Raw genomic sequence first — 20,210 nt, 5'->3', positions numbered from 1 at the left:
GGATGCGGGCAGTAAAGGTAGAGACCAGGTATGTGACCTTTAGGGAAATAATTCTCCTGGAAGAATTTAAAAATTCACTCTCACTGTTAGGAAGAACCCACATAGAGAACCAGAAGGTTTCAACAGCCAGACAGGCAGCTGGGATCGCTAATGATTATGAGCTTGTTTACAAGCCCAAACCCTTTTTTCATCATCCGCACAAACCGAGAAGGATAGAAGGTGGGAGGGTGAATGGAAGGCACATAGCCGGGGACAAGAAGGGACAGCTGGGAACGCCCTGGGATCTCCTCCTCAGGCCAGAAAGGAAGATGCTGAGGGTGGAAGTGAGGTCTAAAAGCATTCGTGTTTCCATTGCCACCAGGTGGGACACCTTCGTGCAGAATGCTGGATGTTGCAGGGTAAACCCATGGGACTTATTGGGGTGCACAAGGCCAATGCAGAGAAAGGGGCCCTGACCGAGAGTATGCAGATCAGGATGTAGCTCTGACTGCACTGTAAGGCCAAGTACAAACACTGCTGAGAGCAGGGGACTTGAACAAGATACCTCAGAGCTATACGGAATTTTTGTCAAAAGGAAAAGTAACTCCCTATCCCTCAAGTGAGGCAGGTAAACCTATAGTTACACTTAGGGATGCAGGAGCCGCCCAAACTCTTCTGCTGGGGAAAGGCATAACTTTTCCACCAGACAGCATTGAATGCCAAGGTTTTAGTGAATGGTATTGGTGGGAAGTATATACCCATATGTTTGTAGCTGGTGCACCTGATGTGTGTTCTAATGTCTGGAATGGTAACTGTAGGAATTGTCCATAGTTTGCCTGTAGATGGAGTTGACCTACTCTTGGGGAATGATTTGGCTGGAGCGAAGGTAGTAGCTTCTCCCCTAGTCACGGAAAGACCAAGTGAAGTCAAAGAGACCGAGCCGTTGCAGGAAAAGGTTCTAGGAATGTTTCCTTCATGTGACCCGAGCAATGGCTAAACAACTTCCACTGTTAGAGGTCAAACTGGATCCACAGATAGCCAAATATCTGAAACTTTCTTAGGGGATTTTGATACTCCGCAAGAACTGTTCTGTACGTCTTCTCTGATCAAGGCTGAGCAAGCCAATCCAGAATTAAGGAAAGTGGCGCAATTGGCTCTAACTGAAGCTGAAGCAAAGGGAGTTCCAGAGGGCTACTATATTAAAATTGGGATCTGGTGAAGAAGTGGAAACCTTCACACAGACATGTAGATGAAGAATGGATGGTTGTTCACCAGATAGTGGAACCGCCTTAGTATTGCTAGAAATATTAAGGATAACCCATGAAAATCTGATGGCAGGACATGTGAGGATCTGGAAGACCAAATCACATATAAGTCAACATTTTTACTGGGTCTTTACAAGGACGTGGTGCAGTTTTGTAAAATGTGCCACACATGCCAGATTGTGGGAAAACCTCTAATTCCCATACCAGTTTTTGGAGAACCATTTAGTAGGGTGTTTGTAGACAGTGTGGGACCTTTACCCAAAACAAAAGCGGAACATCAATATATACTCACTATCCTGGATATGGCTACTCAGTTCCCAGAGGCCATTCCCTTGAGAACAATTTCTGCTAAGGTAGTGGCAGAAACGTTAACCCAGTTCTTTACTGGAAATGGATTACAGATTGAGATCCAGTTGGATCAAGGTTCCAATTTTATGTCTAAAATTTTTCAGGAAGTTATGAGTAATCTGGGCATAACACAGTTAAAGCCTTTAGCATACCACCCACAGACACAAGGGGCTTTAGAACCGTACCATCAGACCCTCAAAATGATGATCAGGTCATATTTTCATGAATATCCTCATGATTGAGACAAAGACATTCTTTTGTTTGCCACCAGGGATTCACCTAATGAGTCTACAGTTTTAGTCCTTTTGAATCAGTTTATGGACATGAGGTAAGAGGTACTCTAAAACTAATCAAAGATAAGTTTTTAGAACAGATGGACGAATCTTCCATATTAGATTATGTATTTGTGTTCCGAGAGTGGCTCACGAGAGCCTGCAAAATGGCTCAAGAACACCTTAAAACCTCCAAAATAACCATGAAGAAATGGGCAAACAAGCATGCCAAAACATGAACATTTCAGCCAGGGGTGATGAGCTGGTATTATTGCCTTTACAAGGTGAACCACTGAAAGCACGGTTCAGTGGACCGTATAGAGTAGTGGGAAAGTAAATTATTCGACTGACACCCCAGATCGCCAGAAAAAGAATCGGCTGTGCTACACCAATATATTGAAACAATATCACTGCCAGGAGGAGGATAAGCAAACACAGGTATGTCAGGTAGTAAAGACAGTGAAGGACAAAAAGGATAGTGAGGAAGAGGCAGAGGAGGCCTAGACAATTCTCAAATTGAACCTCCTGCTATCCGGTTAGCTGATATTGAATTGTTAGGGAGATTAGACACTATGACTTCATATTTAGATGCAGAACAATGAGACAACCTAACAAGGCTACTCACAGCATTTAAAGGAATCTATAGGGATAAAGCAGAATGTACAACCTTAACCATACATGATGTGGATGTAGGAGAATCCTTTCCTATAAAAGAGCATCCTTATTGCTTAAGTTCAGAGAAACAGGCTCAGGTGAATGCAGAAATCCAATACATGTTGGAAAACTACCTAATTGAACCCAGTCAAAGCAGCTGGAGTTCCCCAGTCATGTTGGTGCCTAAGCCTGGTGGTTCAACTAGATTTTGCATAGACTAGAGAAAAGTTAATGCAGTAACAAAGGAGGACTCCTATCTAGTTCCTTACTTGGAAGACTCTATTGACAGAGTGGGCAGTGCCACGTTTCTTACAAAAATAGATTTGCTAAAGGGATACTGGCAGGTTCCTTTAACACCCCGAGCTATTAATAAATATTAGCATTTGCCACACCAGATGGTCTTTTCCAATGCTGAGTGATGTCATTCAGGCTAAAAAATGCCCAGGCAACTTTCCAGAGACTAATGAACCAAGTGGTAGCCAGTGTTCCTAACTGTGTGGTTTACCTTGATGATGTACTGGTATACAGTGACACTTGTAAGGACCACTTGGAACAATTAAAAGTTCTGTTTAGAAAATTAAAGTTGGCTGATTTGGTGATAAACCTCGCCAAAAGTGAATTTGCAAAAGCGTGGATAACCTATCTAGGGCATATAGTAGGGCAAGGACATGTGTTGCCAAGAACAGCAAAAATACAAGCATTGATGGAGTTCCTTTCCCCTAAGACTAAATGAGGAATCATGAGGTTTTTGTGGATGTGTGGTTTCTATTGCAAATTTGTACCAAATTTCAGCACTATAGCTGCTCCACTGATGGAATTGCTACAAAAAAAGAAAGCCAAGGTAATGTGGTTAGGGGGTTGCCAAGCATCTTTTGAGAGGCTGAAAGCCATTTTGATCAATGAACCAGTGTTGGCTGCCTCAAATTGCACTAAGCCCTTCAAGGTAGAAATTGATGCTAGTGACCTGGATATAGGTGCAGTCCTGTTACAAGATGAATCGAGCATAGAAAGGCCAGTGGGATACTTTTCCAAAAAACTAAATCAACACCAAAAGACATACTCGACAGTGGAAAAAGAAACTTGGGCTAACTACTAGCTCTTAAACATTTTGAAGTATATGTCTGACACGACTATAGAAATACACTGGTATATACTGATCATAACCCCTGAGCCATTGTGGAGAAATTCAAAAACCAGAATACCAGACTATTTTGATGGAGTTTACTATTGCAGCCCTATCTATCTTTGGCCTCCTTGTCTCGAGAAACAATGGGTAAGCACCTGGAGATGGTCAGTGGTTTGTGAAGCAGCGCTTGGAGTGGCTATAAAGGCCAATTCTAGAGAATTGACAGACTCTTCCACAGGTGCTGCAGAAAAAATTGGTTGTCGGGGCTGTTACACAGTTGGTTCTCTCCTTGCGCTTCTGTCTTTTTTCCTGCCAACTGCTAAGTCTCTTCGACTCGCCACAATTTAGCCCCGCCTTTATGGTTGCCCGCCAGCTCTGGCGATCGCTGGCAACTGACTCCCACGACTTGTGATCAATGTCACAGGACATCATGTCGCGTTTGCAGACGTCTTTAAAGTGGAGACAAGGACAGCCGGTGGGTCTGATACCAGTGACGAGCTCGCTGTACAACGTGTCCTTGGGGATCCTGCCATCTTCCATGCGGCTCACATGGCCAAGCCATCTCAGGTGCCGCTGGCTTAGTAGGGTGTATATGCTGGGGATGTTGGCCGCCTCGAGGACTTCTGTGTTGGAGATACGGTCCTGCCACCTGATGCCAAGGATTCTCCGGAGGCAGTGAAGATGGAATGAATTGAGACGTCGCTCTTGGCTGACGTACGTTGTTGCTGCCGTAGAGCAAGGTACTGAGGACACAGGCTTGATACACTTGGACTTTTGTGTTCTGTGTCAGTGCGCCATTTTCCCATACTCTCTTGGCCAGTCTGGACATAGCAGAGGAAGCCTTTCCCATGCGCTTGTTGAATTCTGCAACGAGAGACAGGTTACTGGTGATAGTTGAGCCTAGGTAGGTGCAAAACACTCCTACAGGAGATGCAGAGATCAAGTGGGCCCACATCAGAGACGCCATCTATGACTCAGCAATGACCACCTATGGCAAACGTGTGAAGCGGAATGCAGACTGGTTTCAATCTCACATTGAAGAGCTGGAACCTGTCATAGCCGCTAAGCGCATTGCACTGCTGAACTACAAGAAAGCCCCCAGCGAGTTAACATCCGTAGCACTTAAAGCAGCCAGAAGCGCTGCACAAAGAACAGCCAGGCGCTGCGCAAATGACTACTGGCAACACCTATGCAGTCATATTCAGCTGGGCTCTGACACTGGAAATATCAGAGGAATGTATGGTGGCATTAACAGAGCTTTTGGGCCAACCATCAAGAAGATTGCCCCCCTCAAATCTAAATCAGGGGACACAATCACTGACCAACGCAAGCAAATGGACCGCTGGGTGGAACACTACCTAGAACTGTACTCCAGGGAAAATGTTGTTACTGAGACCGCCCTCAATGCAGCCCAGTCTCTGCCAGTCATGGATGAGCTGGACGTACAGCCAACAAAATCGGAACTCAGTGATGCCATTGATTCTCTAGCCAGCGGAAAAGCCCCTGGGAAGGACGGCATTACCCTTGAAATCATCAAGAGTGCCAAGCCTGCTATACTTTCAGCACTGTACGAACTGCTTTGGCTGTGCTGGGACGAGGGAGCAGTACCACAGGACATGCGCGATGCCAATATCATCACCCTCTTTAAGAACAAGGGTGACTGCAACAACTACTGTGGAATCTCCCTGCTCAGCATAGTGGGGAAAGTCGCTTTAAACAGGCTCCAGAAGCTGGCTGAGCATGTCTACCCTGACGCACAGTGTGGCTTTCGAGCAGTGAGATCCACCATTGACATGCGGTTCTCCCTTCGCCAGATACAGGAGAAATGCCGTGAACAACAGATGCCCCTCTACGTTGCTTTCATTGATCTCACCAAAGCCTTTGACCTCGTCAGCAGATGTGGTCTCTTCAGACTACTAGATAAGATTGGATGCCCACCAAAGCTACTAAGTATCACCACCTCATTCCATGACAACATGAAAGGCACAATTCAGCATAGCGGCGCCTCAGACCCCTTTCCTATCCTGAGTGGCGTGAAACAGGGCTGTGTTCTCGCACCTACACTGTTTGGGATCTTCTTCTCCCTGCTGCTCTCACATGCGTTCAGGTCTTCAGAAGAAGGAATTTTCCTCCACACAAGATCAGGTGGCAGGTTGTTCAACCTTGCCCATCTAAGAGCGAAGACCAAAGTACGGAAAGTCCTCATCAGGGAACTCCTCTTTGCTGACGATGCTGCATTAACATCTCACACTGAAGGGTGTCTGCAGAGACTCATCGACAGGATTGCAGCTGCCTGCACCGAATTTGGCCTTATCATCAGCCTCAAGAAAACGAACATCATGGGACAGGACGTCAGAAATGCCCCATCCATAAATATCGGCGACCACACTCTGGAATTGGTTCAAGAGTTCACCTACCTCGGCTCAACTATCACTAGTAACCTGTCTCTCGATGCAGAATTCAACATGCGCAGCCCTATCACTTAAAGATTATCTATATAACAGGGAAAAACAATATAATTTCTGTTGCTTTGCCTAGAATTTAACCTTACTTTGAGTTATCTGACTACAATGATGGTACACGGCATAACTGTATTAGTTACAGGTAAAGAGTGCATGAGAATGAGTGTGTAAATGTGTTTTAATATCTTTTTTCACCTGTTTTTTTCCCACTCTTTGTAATGAAATGCATTTAGCAATGGTGTTTCATTCCTCCAAGGAAGGAGGTGTTATGAAAGTGCTTCCATTTTTGTGTTGGTTTAATTTGGAAGGGAACTTTTGTATTTCAACCTGTGTGTTAATAAGCTTTGCATCTTTATAGAATAAGTCTTAGAGTCATACAGTTATACAGCACAGAAAACAAGCCCTTCAGCCTATCGTGTCCGTGCCAGCCATCAAGCACCTATCTATTCTAATTCCATTTTCCAGCACTTGGCCCGTAGCCTTGTATGCTATGGCGTTTCAAGTGCTCATCTAAATACTTCTTAATGTTGTGAGGGTTCCTGTCTCGACCACTCCTTCAGGCAGTGCGTTCCAGATTCCAACCACCCTCTGGGTGAAAAAATATTTCCTCAAATCCCCTCTAAACCTCCTGCCCCTTGCCTTAAATCTATGCCCCCTGGTTATTGACAACTCCACTAAGGGAAAAAGTTTCTTCCTATCTACACTATCTATGCACCTCATAATTTTGTATAGCTCTATCAGGTCCCCCCCTCAGCCTTCTCTGCTCTAAGGAAAACAACCATAGCCTATCCAGTCTCTCTTCATAGCTGAAATGCTCCAGCCCAGGCAACAACCCGGCAAATATCCACTGCATGCTCTCCAGTTCAATCACATCCTTCCTATCGTGTGGCGACCAGAACTGTACACCGTACTCCAGCTGTAGCCTAACTAACGTTTTATGCAGCTCCATCATAACCTCCCTGCTCTTATATTCTATGCCTCCGCTAATAAAGGCAAGTATCCCATCTGCCTTCCTAACCACCTTATCTACCTGTGCTGCTGCCTTCGGTGATCTATGAACAAGTACGCCAAGGTCCCTCTGACCCTTTGTCCTTCCTAGGGTCCTACCAGCTATTGTATATTCCCTTGCCTTGTTAGTTCTCCCAAAATGCATCACCTCACACTTCTCAGGATTAAATTCCATTTGCCACTGCTCTGCCCATCTTACCAGCCCATCTATATCGTCCTGTAATCTAAGGCTTTCCTCCTCAGTATTTATGACACCACCAATTTTCGTGTCATCTGCGAACTTACAGATCATACCTCCTATATTCACACCTAAATCACTACAAACAGCAAGGGTCCCAACACCGATCCCTGCAGTACACCACTGGTCACAGGCTTCCAATTGCAAAAACAACCCTCGACCATCACCCTCTGCTTTCTGCCACTAAACCAATTTTGGATCCAATTTGCCAAATTGCCCTGGATCCCATGGGCTCTTACCTTCTTAACCAATCTCCCAGGTGGGACCTTGTCAAAAGCCTTACTGAAGTCCAACTGCTTTACCCTCATCTACACATCCAGTCACCTCCTTGAAAAATTCAATCAAGTTTGTTAGACACGATCTCCCCCTGACAAAGCCATGCTGACTATCTTTAATTAATCCCTGCCTCTCCAAATGGAGATTAATCCTGTCCCTCAGAATTTTTTCCAATAGTTTCCCTACCACTGATGTTAGACTCACCGTCCTGTAATTACCTGGTTTATCCCTGCTACCCTTCTTGAGTAATGGTACCACATTCACTGTCCTCTAGTCCTCTGGTACCTCTCCTGTGGTCAGAGAGGATTTGAAAATTTGTGTCAGAGCCCCTGCAATCTCCTCCCTTGCCTGACATAACAATCTGGGATACATCTCATCTGGGCTTGGGGATTTATCCACTTTTCAGCCCGCTAAAACCACTAATACCTCCTCTCTCTCAATGCTAATTTGTTCGAGTATATCACAGTGCCCCTCCCTGATCTCTAAACCTACATCGTCCTTCGCCATAGTGAATACAGATGAAAAGTAATCATTTAAAACCTCACTTACATCCTCCGGCTCCACACACAGATTGCCACTTTGGTCCCGAATGGGCCCTACTCTTTCTCTGGTTATCCTCTTGCTCTTAATATACATAAAACACCTTGGGATTTTCCTTTCTCTTGCCTGCCAGTGTTTTTCATGCCCCCTCTCTGCTCTCCTAATTACTTTTTTAAGTACCCTCCTAAATTTTCTATCCTCCTCTAGGGCCTCCGCCGTTTTCCGCCCTCTGAATCTACCATAAGCCTCCTTTTTTTTTCTTATCCAATCCTCTATATCCCTTGACATCCAGGGTTCTCTGGTCTTGTTAGTCCTACCCTTCACCTTTACGGGAACATGTTGGCCCTGAACTCTCACTATTTCCTTTTTGAATGACTGCCACTGGTCTGATATAGACTTTCCTATAAGTAGCTGCTCCCAGTCCACTTTGGCCAGATCCTGTTTTATCATATTGAAATCGGCCTTCCCCCAATTCAGTACCTTTATTTCCGATCCATCTTTGTCCTTTTCCATAACTACCTTAAATCTTACAGAGTTATGGTCACTATCCCTGAAATGCTCCCCCACTGCCACTTCTACCACTTGTCTGGCTTCATTCCCTAGGATTAGGTCCAGTACTGCCCCTTCTCTTGTAGGACTTTCTACGTGCTGGCTCAAAAAGCTCTCCTGTCGGCAGTTTAAGAGTTCTTCCCCCTTTAAGCCTATTGCACTAAGACTATCCCAGTTAATATTGGGGAAGTTGAAATCCCCTACTATTATTACTCTATTATTTTTACACCTTTCAGAGACTTGCCTACATATCTGCTCCGCTATCTCTCCCTGACTATCTGGAGGCCAAGTGATTTTGTTTTTGAGTTCTACCCATATGGCCTCATTTGAGGAACCATCTAAGATATCATCCCTCCTTACTGCAGTAATTGACTCCTTGATCAATAGTGCAATGCCACCTCCTCTTTTACAACACCTCCCCCCCCACCCCCGCTGCAGTCACTCCTGAAAATTCTATATCCTGGAATATTGAGCTGCCAGTCCTGCCCTTCCCTCAACCATGTCTCTCTGACAGCAATAATATCATATTCCCACGTGCTAATCAATGCCCTCAATTCATCTGCCTTACTAGTAAGACTCTGAGTTAAAATAGATACAATCCAGCCTTGCATTCTTCGCTTGTGCCTTAACAGGTCTATATTTGCTCTGCCTTTCAGACTGATTTAATTTCTCTTCTATATTTGGCTGTGCCTCACCCCCAACTGTACTTCCACTCTGTATCCCATCCCCCTGCCAAATTAGTTTAAAACCCCCTCCAACAGCACTAGCAAACCTCCCAGCAAGGATGCTGGTCCCGTTTCAGTTCAGGTGCAACCCGTCCAACTTGTACAGGTCCCACCTTCGCCAGAACCGGACCCAGTGATCCAGGAAACTATAGCCGTCCATCCTGCACCATGTCTTCAGCCACGCATTCATCTACTCTAACCTCCTATACCTATACTCACTAGCACAGTTTTGTTTTATAATAAACTAATAATTTTGTTGTTTATTAAAGAAACCCGGTTTGTGGATTTTATTCTGAAACTAAAATAGATAAAATATATAACTGGCCTTATCGGTAACTGGGTAAAATATTTAAATATATATTGTGACCCATGGAGAAGTAGAAAGAGAGAAAGACAGTGCCCTCCTCCAGGCTCGGTTGTAACAGCTTTCAAAAGGGAATAGAATAAATACTTGAAGGAGAAACAAGTTGCAGGGATATGGGGAAAGAGCGGGGTAGTGGGACTAACTGAATTGCTCTTCGAAAGAAACGACTTGATAAGCCAAATATCCTCCTTTTGTGCTGTACTATTCTATGATTCTATGATAATCAAGAATACTGCAGATAGTGCAATAAAGACTTATTTTTCTTAGGTTCAAGTGCAAAAACCTAATACAATGCTAAATGGTCTCTTGTATTTCTATTGATGTTGATCATAGGTGCTCCGGTTTCCTCCCACAGCTAAAGACTTGCAGGTTGATAGGTAAATTGGCCATTGTAAATTGCCCCCTGTGTAGGTAGTGGTAGGAGAATTGAAGGAAGGTGGGGATGTGGTAGGGAATATGGGATTAATGTAGGATTAGTATAAATGGGTGGTTGATGGTCGGCACAGACACGGTGGGCCGAAGGGCCTGTTTCAGTGCTGTATCTCTCTATGACACTATGAGTTTTCAGTGTCTTTCTTTAGAGCCTTTCCTTATGTGATTAAAAGGTTTCATAGCACCATAAGAATAAAAGTAGGCCAATTGGTCCCTCGAGCCTGTTCTACCATTCAAATAGATCATGACTGATCAATTCAATTTGCCTGCCTTTGATCCATGTCCCTCGATACTCTTGCCCAACAAAAATCTATATCTCTTACTAATGAGAATTTCACTTGACCCAACATCCACGGTCTTTAGGGGAGTCAATTTGTTTCCTCTCCACCACCAACACCTCAACCCAATTGTGACATCTCAACAGAGGATAGGCAAGGGACTGAATTTCCCCCTTGGGGTCAGGAAACAGGAGTCAGAACCTGCACCCAGGCAGGCTGGGAAGGTCTGTAGGCCTGCCTGGAATGCTGGTCTCCTGGCCTACTGCTGGGTGGCTGCCTCCAGACTGTTAGACTGCCCCTGTTGCAATGGGAAACAGAAGACCAACTAGAAAATCCCATTTGGCCTCCTTTAACTGCCATTAACAAAACTCTTAATGAACCTAATTGGCTGCCCGCCTTGTGGAGACAGGCAGCCCCGCTGGGCCTGGAACCTGCCTCCCCTAAAATGGCTGGCACCAGGAATGGAATCGGGAAAACAGAACGGTGCCGGGCTCTGGTTGTTTTCGGGCCTCGCCGCCTCTGTTCCTGACTTCTGTAGGGCCCACAAATTCTGCCCAATATTTTTATGTGTGTGTGTGTGAGTGTGTGTGTGTGTGTGTGTGTGAATCATAACTGCAAATCTTACATGTGAAATTTGCCCCATGCTGACAGCTGTTTCAGATTGAGAATGATGTGTGTATGTCTGTGCATGTTCATGTTCATGCTTTTGTCTGTGTCTATGGGTGGTAGAGCATACAAAAGTAAGGTGGTGAACATAGGGAAATTGTACAGTGGAGTAAAGGGTCAAAGCTTACAGTGTAAGGCACTAACAATAGTAGCATAGAAAATGCAAATATCAAGCTAAATCAGGAAATAGTGGTTAGGTGGCTCAGTTGATAGCACTCATGCCTCCGAGTCATAAGGTTGTGGGTTCAACTCCAAGAGTTGAGCCCAAAAATCTTGGCTGACACTCCAGTGCACCTGTGAGGAAGTTCTACACTGTCAGAAGTGCTGTCTTTTGGATGAGATGTTAAGCCGAGACTTTGGCCAGAATTTTACGCCCAGCAAAAGAGCGGACTGGTGGTGGGGGAACATAAAATGGAGTGGGAGGCTGGAGGAGCCCTTCCTGACTCCAGCTTCTGCTGCCAATTTACACGGGGTGGTGGCAGTGATATATGGCCATCCGCCCCAGGCCAATCCAGGCCCTTAAGTGGCCAATTAACTGCCTTTTAAGGGCCCCTGCCCACCGCCATGGGTATTTTACATTTGGCTGGAGGGCGGCTGAGGCCTCAGAAAACCTGCCTGATAAAACTAGGCGGTCTTCTGGTGGGCAGGTGGGGGGCCTCCTGATAGGGCACCCTGTGTCCCATGGAGGGCCACCCCCACAGCCCCAACTATCCCCAATGCACAACACCTTCCTGCCCCCCCTAACCGACCCCACTTGCCTCACCAGGGCCCGACAGATTGCCTCCGGCGAGGCCCTAAAAACTTACCTCTTTTACAGGGCTGTCCATCATCTTCCTCCTGCAGCTGGGTGTAGTCCCGGCAGTGGCCACTGCTCCCGGTTGGTGCTGCTGGGATTAAGGGCTGCCGGCCCGCTGATTGGCCAGCAGCTCAAGTAGGCAGGACATTCTGCCTCAAAGAGGCGGAAGTCCCGCCCAAGACCAATTAAGGGCGTGGGGACCATAAAATCTGGTCTGGAGGCAGGATCACCACTGAATTTTCGGCCAGTGGACTGGTTCCCCCCCCCACGCACTGTAAAATCCAGCCTCTTGTCTGTTCTCTCAGGTGGACATAAAAGATCCCATGGCACCATTTCGAAGAAGAGCAGGGGAGATATCCTGGCCAATATTCATCCCTCAATCAACATCACAAAAACATTATCACATTACTCTTTGTGGGAGTTACTGTGCACAAATTAACAGCCACGTTTCCTACATTACAACAGTGACTGTACTTCAAAAGTATTTAATTGGCTGTAAAGCACTTTGGGACATTCAGCGGTCATAAAAGGTTTTATATAAATGCAAGTCTTTCTATTCTTTCTGTAGGTAACTCCAAGCTTTGTTTTCAAACTTGTGGTAAGTAGATATTTTAAGTATCCCAGAGATTTGGCCTGATAATAAATATTAGTTCCTAGTGAAACAGGAAGCAAAGCACTGTTAGAGCCTTCCTCACCGCCATGATGTGTGACAGCACTGATATTCAGAATCAGGTTATTAATGAGGCCCCAAAGAAGGGATGCACAGTGACACAGGGAGCAAATACAAAGGAAGTATAAAAAAAGTAAGAGCAAGCACACCTGAATGAAAAACATATTTAAAAAATACAAATTAGTAGAAGTACAAGCATTTTGAATGTGATTTGTATTTCCAGAAACAGTAATAGCTATATTTAAACGCAAATCTGTCTTCTTCTCATGGTCAAAGAATGATGGACTTTTCTTCTGTCTTATATCAAACAGAAGACAATATAGCTGCAAGTTATAAAGTTCCTCCACTTGTATATGGTGGACTGGGTAATGATGCACTGTTGTCTAATGTTTATTGTGTGTGAGAAATGTGTGGGACAAGAAAAAAAATCATTTTTAAAACAATTTCTATGAGAGATGTGAATAGAACAATTTTGTCTGAGTACCCAGATCAGCATCAGGATTAAGGATAGCATAGGTATGATGCAGAATGTAATAAAACTCACTTCACTGTATTCCAATGATGTGTCTTCAACTTAGTCTTAAACAAAATAGCCCTATTTCACCAGAGTAAATGATTCCACTTGTCATATTATTTTGTGAGGTCTCTAACACAGATAGGAGCTGCACTCCAATGTCCAATCCTTACTAGGAGAGCATTTGGACATTCTAAATGGGCAGTGCTGAAAAACCACCAGAAATACATGCACATGACCACTATTAGCCTTCTAAAATCTGCCTGCAAAAAATTAAGGTGTTTGTCTTGGTAGCAGTCTTAGTGCAGTTACAGAAATGATGATTAACTCAGCTATTTTTCAATGTCTTTTGCCATTATATTGAACACCAGCCATATTCACTAAATCACACAGAATTGTTACAGCACAGGAGGCCATTCAGTCCATCTTGTCTGTACTGGCTCTGTGAAGGAGCAATTCACCTAGTGCTATTCCCCGACTTCTCCCCGTAACCCTGCACATTCATCCTTTTCAGATAATTGCCCAATTCCCACTTGAATGCCTCGATTGAATCAGCCTCTGCCACACTCTCAGGCAGTGCATTCCAGATCCTAACCACTCGCTGCATGAAAAGGTTTTTCTTCCTATTACCATTGCTTCTTTTGCCAATTATCCTAGATCTGTGCCCTCTTGTTCTCGATCCTTCCACCAGCAGGAATAGTTTTTCCATACCTTCTCTGTCCAGACCCCTCATGATTTTGAATACCTCTATAAAATCTTTTCTCAACCTTCTCTTCTCCGAGGAAAACAGTCCCAACTTCTCCAATCTATCTACATAACTGAAATTCCTCATCCCTGAAACCATTCTCCTGAATCTTTTCTGCATTCTTTCCAATGCCTTCACATCCTTCTTAAAGTGTGGTTCCCAGAACTGGACATAAAACTGCAGTGGAGGCCAGTCCAGTGTTTTGTACAGGTTTAACATAACTTCCTTGCTTTTGTACTCTATTCCCCTACTAATAATGTCACACTCACACAATACAAACTTATACATTTATGAAGTAAACCTAAAACGGACACTTTCCTGTAAAACAGAATGGAGTTGAGAGGTCAGGAGACCTTCTCATTCCTGCCAATACACATGGAACTGCAAGAACCCTGAGCTAATTTTCATGTCTGGACAAGGCTTGGAGAAGTTATTAAAATGCAAACAATCCTTCCTGTGGTAATGGCTACTGGGTTCACAATACTGCTGCAGACACTTTGAATCCAATCTTGAAATCCAGAGACTGGATGTGAAAAGCTCTATTTTATTAAGATGGATATGGATCAGTGATACCAGGATTCCATTGTGTGACAATGGCCTAACCATCAGAAACTACTTATGAGGACAATGGAAATAGATACTCTGGTAACAGGACATAAACTGGGGGGGTGGGATTTTATGTGGGCGACGGGGGTCTTGGCCATCGGCTGAAGTGCCGGTGAGAGCCCCGCGTTGCTTCCTTTGGGGAAGGTCCACCACATTATGTGTCAATTAGACACTTAAGTGGACACTGGTGGGCCTTCCTTGGTATTAAGGACCCTGGCAATGAAATTTCTGCTTGCGAGAGGTGCTGGCAGCTCTTTCACTGAGCAGCACCACTATGGAGGTGGCGACTGCTGCCGGTAACAGACCCACTGGAGGTGAGGGACGCAGGCCACAGGTGAGTCAGGGCAGGAGGGGTTTCGTGGAGTGGGGAGCATGGGGAGTGGTTTGTAGGGGTGTCGGCAGCAAGGGCAGGGGAGTTGGCTCTCAGTGGGCACCCCCGCTTTCTGATGCCGGCACTGAGCCTTTTAATGGGGGCTCACCCTCCCACAACTGGAGCCGGCAAGCAACACGCACAGATTTGCTTGCCGTGCGCCCTGTGTGGTGACAGGCCCACCTGCCACTGGGCTAATACCAGCAGTGGCGGGATGCGGCCCTTAATTGCCCACTTAAGGGCCTCAATTGGCGGTGGGGCAGGAAGGCCATCCATGACCCATCCCACTATTGACTTAATTGGCATGGAGGTGGGAAGGTGGCTGCCTCTCCCGCTATCATCCCACCTGATTAAATGCTCTCCCTGCCTCCAAACCCACTTTGGGGGGGAGCATAAAATTCCCTTCTAGGTTTCTGATAAGGGTTTTCATAATGCATATTCCTGGCAGACAAGAAAATCTTCTATGCCATCACAGAGAAAGAACCCTGCCTAACACCACCAGGTTTAAGGCAGAAACTGGAGTTGACCTTGAACTCATCCACCTGAGGAATCATACCAGGGCTTTGCCACTGAACCTTGACTGGAGTATAACAAGAGAAATCTGTTACTGTGAATTATAACAACACCGAATCTATCCTTCTTAACCTCCAGAGTATTTTCTTCAGTGGACAAAAAAGGATTAAAGGCCTGCATCATTTCAAGTCTTCACCCAGGGGAAAAGCAAATGTAACAGAGAACTCTTAAAATCATAAGACCTAAACTCATGCTACTTTTATAATCACAGTCTTTTCCTGAGTGTGTGTCTATCTGTATGAATGTGAGAGTGGGTGTAGTTGCATATACATTCGTGTGTTGATCGACAAACCTTTTCCTTTAAAACAGATGAAAAAGCCTGTCATTTTTCTGTCCTTGACAATTAAAGAACTCAGGGGTTAAAAGACTTTAAAAAAAATGCTGTCTTCTGTCAGTCGAGAGGTGAAAAAGGGGGAACCATCCCTGTCATCTCTCATCTGTTAGTAACAATAAAGTCTAGGATGCTGTATGCTTTATTAACTGTACTCTCAACATGTCCTGCCACCTTCAATGAGTTATGCACATATATACCCAGGTCCCCCTGCTCCTGCACCCCCTTTAGAATTATACCCTTTATTTTATATTGTCTTTCTACGTTCTTCCTACCAAAATTAATCACTTAACATTTCTCTGCATTAAGTTTCATCCGCCACTTGTCTGCCCATTCCACCAACCTGCCTACGTCCTTTTGAAGTTCTACACTATTCTCCTCACAGTTCACAATGCTTCCAAGTTCCATATCATCTGTAAATTTTGAAGTTGTGCCCAAGACCTAGGCCATTAATATAGATCAGGTAAAACAAGGGTCCTCACACTGAGCCCTGAGGAACTCCACTACAAACCTTCCTCCAGTCCGAAAAACATCCATTAACTACTACTCTTTGTTTCCTGCTGTCACTTAGCCAATTTCATATCCATGTTGCTACCGTCCCTTTTGCTCACAGGTCTGTTGTGCGGCATATTCAGAAGTGCTGTATGACTCCCCCTTCAACTGCTGAAAGAGCCTGGCATCTTTCAGTATTTTTTTGTTGTCAAAATCCATCTGCATAAATAACATTCTAATAATTTTGAAATGATAATGAAGTAGAATTAGAAAAACTCATGAATACATTTTTTTTAAACTTAGAAACATGGAAAATAGGAGGAGTAGGCCATTTGGCCCTTCGGACTTGCTCCACCATTCAAAAAAGATCATGGCTGATAGTCTAATTCAGTACCCTGTTCCCACTTTCTCCCCATATCCCTTGATCCCTTTGGCATTAAGAAATATATCTATCTCCTTCTTGATTATATTTAATGACTTGGCCTCTACTGCCTTCTGCAGTAGAGAATTCTACATGTTCACCACCCTCTGAGTGAAGAAATTTCTCCTCATCTCGGTTCTAAATGGCATACCCTGTATCCTGAGACTGTGACCCCTGGTTCTGGACTCCCCAGCCATCGGGAACATCCTCCCTGCATCTAGCCTGTCTAGTCCTGTTAGAATTTTATAGGTTTCTATGAGATCCCCTCTCATTCTTCTAAACTCTAGTGAATATAGGCCTAGTCGACCCAATCCCTCCTCATACGTCAATCCTGCCATCCCAGGAATCAGCCTAGTAAATCTTCTTTGCACTCCCTCCATGGCAAGAACAGCCTTCCTCAGATAAGGAGACCAAAACTGCACACTGTACTCCAGATGTGGTCTCACCAAGGCCCTGTATAACTGCATTAAGACATCCTTGCTCCTGTTGTCAAATCCTCTTGCAATGAAGGTCAACATACCATTCGCCTTCCTAACTACTTGCTGCACCTGAATGCTTGCTTTCAGCGACTGGTGTACAAGGACATCCAGGTCTCGTTGCACCTCCCCCTTTCCCAATCTATCACCATTCAGATAATAATCCGCCTTTCTGTTTTTACAACCCAAGTGGATAACCTCACATTTATCCATGTTATACTGCATCTGCCATGCATTTGCCCACTCACCCAACTTGTCCAAATCACACTGGAGCCTCTTTGCATCCTCCTCAAAGCCCACTTTCCTCCCCAGGCTCTTCTGCCAACAGTATGTGAGCCTGCAGTGCAGATTTGCTTGCCTAACGGCCTGTCTGCTATTAACTTCATTGAAAGCAACCTCTTTGCATCCTTCTCACAGCTCACATTCCCCCCCAGCTTTGTGTCATCTACAAACTTGGAAATGTTACATTTAGTTCCCTCACCCAAGTTATTAATACATATTGTGAATAGTTGGGGCCCAAGCACTGATCCCTGCGGTAACCCACTAGTCACTGCCTGCCACTGAGAAAAAGACCCGTTTATTCCTACTCTCTGTTTCTTGTCAGTCAACCAATTTTCAATCTATGCCAGTATATTAACATTCGTGCCACACAAGTGCCAGGCAATGACCATCTCCAACAAGAGAGAATCTAACTATCTCCCCTCGACATTCAATGGCATTACTAATGCTGAATCCTCCACTATCAACATCCTAGGAGTAGCCATATAAATACCGTGGCTACAAGAGCAGGTCAGAGACTCGGAATCCTGCGGCGAGTAACTCATCTCCTGACTCCCCAAAGCCTGTCCACCATCTACAAGGCACAAGTCAGGAGTGTGATGGAATACTCTCCACTTGCCTGGATGGGTGCAGCTCCAATAACACTCAAGAAGCTCGACACCATCCAGGACAAAACAGCCCGCTTGATTGGTACCCCATCTACAAACATTCACTCCCTCCACCACCAACGCACAGTGGACCCGAGCCCAACCCGGCCCAAGTCCCTCCGATTTTGCCCCGTGCCCGACCCACCTGAACCCACCCCGACTTGACCAGACCCGACCATCTGCTTACTTACCTTCCTGACACCGAACCTGCAAGAAGCTGCAGCACATGCGTGATGATGTCATAGCGATGTCACTTGCTCACTGCGCAGACTCAGTTTCGTCCTGGACGTCCAGCTCAGGTAACTTTTTTAATTTCAATACTTACCAGGACAGCACTTACCGTGTGTGTCCGGCCCAACCTGACTCGACCTGGACCCGGCCTGACCCGACCCAGGCCCGAAAGCCAGACCCTAAAGATGGGCCAGACCCGACCTGACCCAAACCCAACACATGTTGACGGGTCCCGTCGGGTTTGGGTCGAGTAGCAGGCCTCTACCTGTAAGTTCCCCTCCAAGTTACACATCATCCTGACTTGGAACTATATCGCTGTTCCTTCACTGTCGCTGGGTCACAATCTTGAAACTCCCTTCCTGACAGCATTGTGGGTGTAACTACCTCACACGGACTGCAGTGGTTCAAGAAGGCAGCTCACCACCAACTTCTCAAGGGCAACTAGGGATGGGAAATAAATGCTGGCCTATCCAGTGAAGCCCTCATCCCATGAATGAATAAAAGAAATTCCCATGTGCTTTAATTTTGCACACTAACCTGTTATGTGGGACCTTATCAAAAGCCTTCTGAAAATCCAAATACAGCACATCCACTGCTTCTCCCTTATCTATTCTACTCGTTACATCCTCAGAAAATTCCAGTAGATTTGTTAAGCATGATTTCCCTTTCGTAAACCCATGCTGTCTTTGTCCAATCCCATTTATGCTTTCCGGGTGTTCTGCTATCACATCCTTTATAATGGGCACTCGCATTTTCCTCACTACTGATGTAAGGCTAACTGGCCTGTAACTCCCTGTTTTTTCTCTCCCTCCTTTTTTAAATAGTGGGGTTCCAGTTGCCACCCTCCAATCTGTAGGAACTGCTCCAGAATCTATAGAATTTTGCTGTATAGTCATGCTGTAGCCCTGAAAGAGTTAAGCAGCTATTGTACCTCATAGAAAATATTTTAGGATCTGGCAGCTTTTCATACCTACCAGATTAATCAATTCTTCATCATTCTTGATGGGTGCAGTATTGGGAAGAATAATTTTATTTTGGCTTTTGATGTAGCATTTTTCTCCTCCAGCGAACCATATCCCAGTTAATCCCTAAAAAAGAGTAATTTGTTCTTTATACTATACAGACGTGATGTGTTAGTAAAACAAAATAAAAAATATTAAAGTAACAATCATGGCAATAGTTTTTTTATTAGTTCAACATAAATGTAAACCAATGCCTGAAGCTGCCAACACCACAGAGACCTTCTTCCTCCTAACCTGGCTTTACAGATGATGAACTTGACTCACTACTTGGCACAATTCAGTGAACTAAACGAAGAACATGATAACAGTAAAAAGAAATGTGGTGGTACCCTCTATTTGCACCCTCATTCTGTGCTGTTCAGCCTGAAGATTTCAGCCAAATGCTTTTCAGTTCATTGAATAATAAAAGCATGGATTACTTTTTTTAATGTAAACTTTTAATGTATGAGTTAACAATAGTCTTGTAGTGTGAGCCATTCCTTGGTGTTAGCGAAGAGCTGCAAGCTCGTAAGTGGTGAGAAAATGGTGGTGGCTAACTGTGATACATCTGTGATAATGTTTTCATGCTTTTAAAGGCAGCTTATGAGCCCCTTGATCCCATCAGCTACAAAGTCTGTGAATCTAGCTGTGGAGTGTGGGATTGAAAGTAGCTTGACTATAATTGTGTGTAGCTGGCTTCAGTGAAGAAGCTCTGCAAGTGCTGGTGAGCATGGTCATAGAGGTGTTAGTATATTTCTGGTGGGGAAGGACAGTTACCTGAAGAAAAAGGGAACAACCATGGCAATATGCCCCTAACAGTGCCGATGCTGTCCTCGTCATTCAGAGAACTTGGAAGCAGGTCAGGAAGAAGATGCA

At 44.9% G+C, this 20,210-nt stretch overlaps 1 protein-coding gene across 1 annotated transcript in view; it reads right to left on the bottom strand.

Moving 5' to 3' along the window:
* tnmd (tenomodulin) overlaps window positions 1-20,210 on the bottom strand; it is a 184,935-nt gene that overhangs the window by 61,395 nt on the left and 103,330 nt on the right. The window contains exon 4 of the mRNA XM_068047010.1: window positions 19,308-19,421. Coding sequence (XP_067903111.1) covers window positions 19,308-19,421 — 114 coding nt within the window. The remainder of the gene's footprint in view (window positions 1-19,307; window positions 19,422-20,210) is intronic.

The sequence above is a fragment of the Heterodontus francisci genome, chromosome 15, assembly GCF_036365525.1.
Source record: "Heterodontus francisci isolate sHetFra1 chromosome 15, sHetFra1.hap1, whole genome shotgun sequence".
Taxonomy (NCBI): Eukaryota; Metazoa; Chordata; class Chondrichthyes; order Heterodontiformes; family Heterodontidae; genus Heterodontus; species Heterodontus francisci.
The sequence above is the reverse complement of the archived record's forward strand: the minus strand, read 5'-3'. Positions and strand labels throughout refer to the sequence as shown.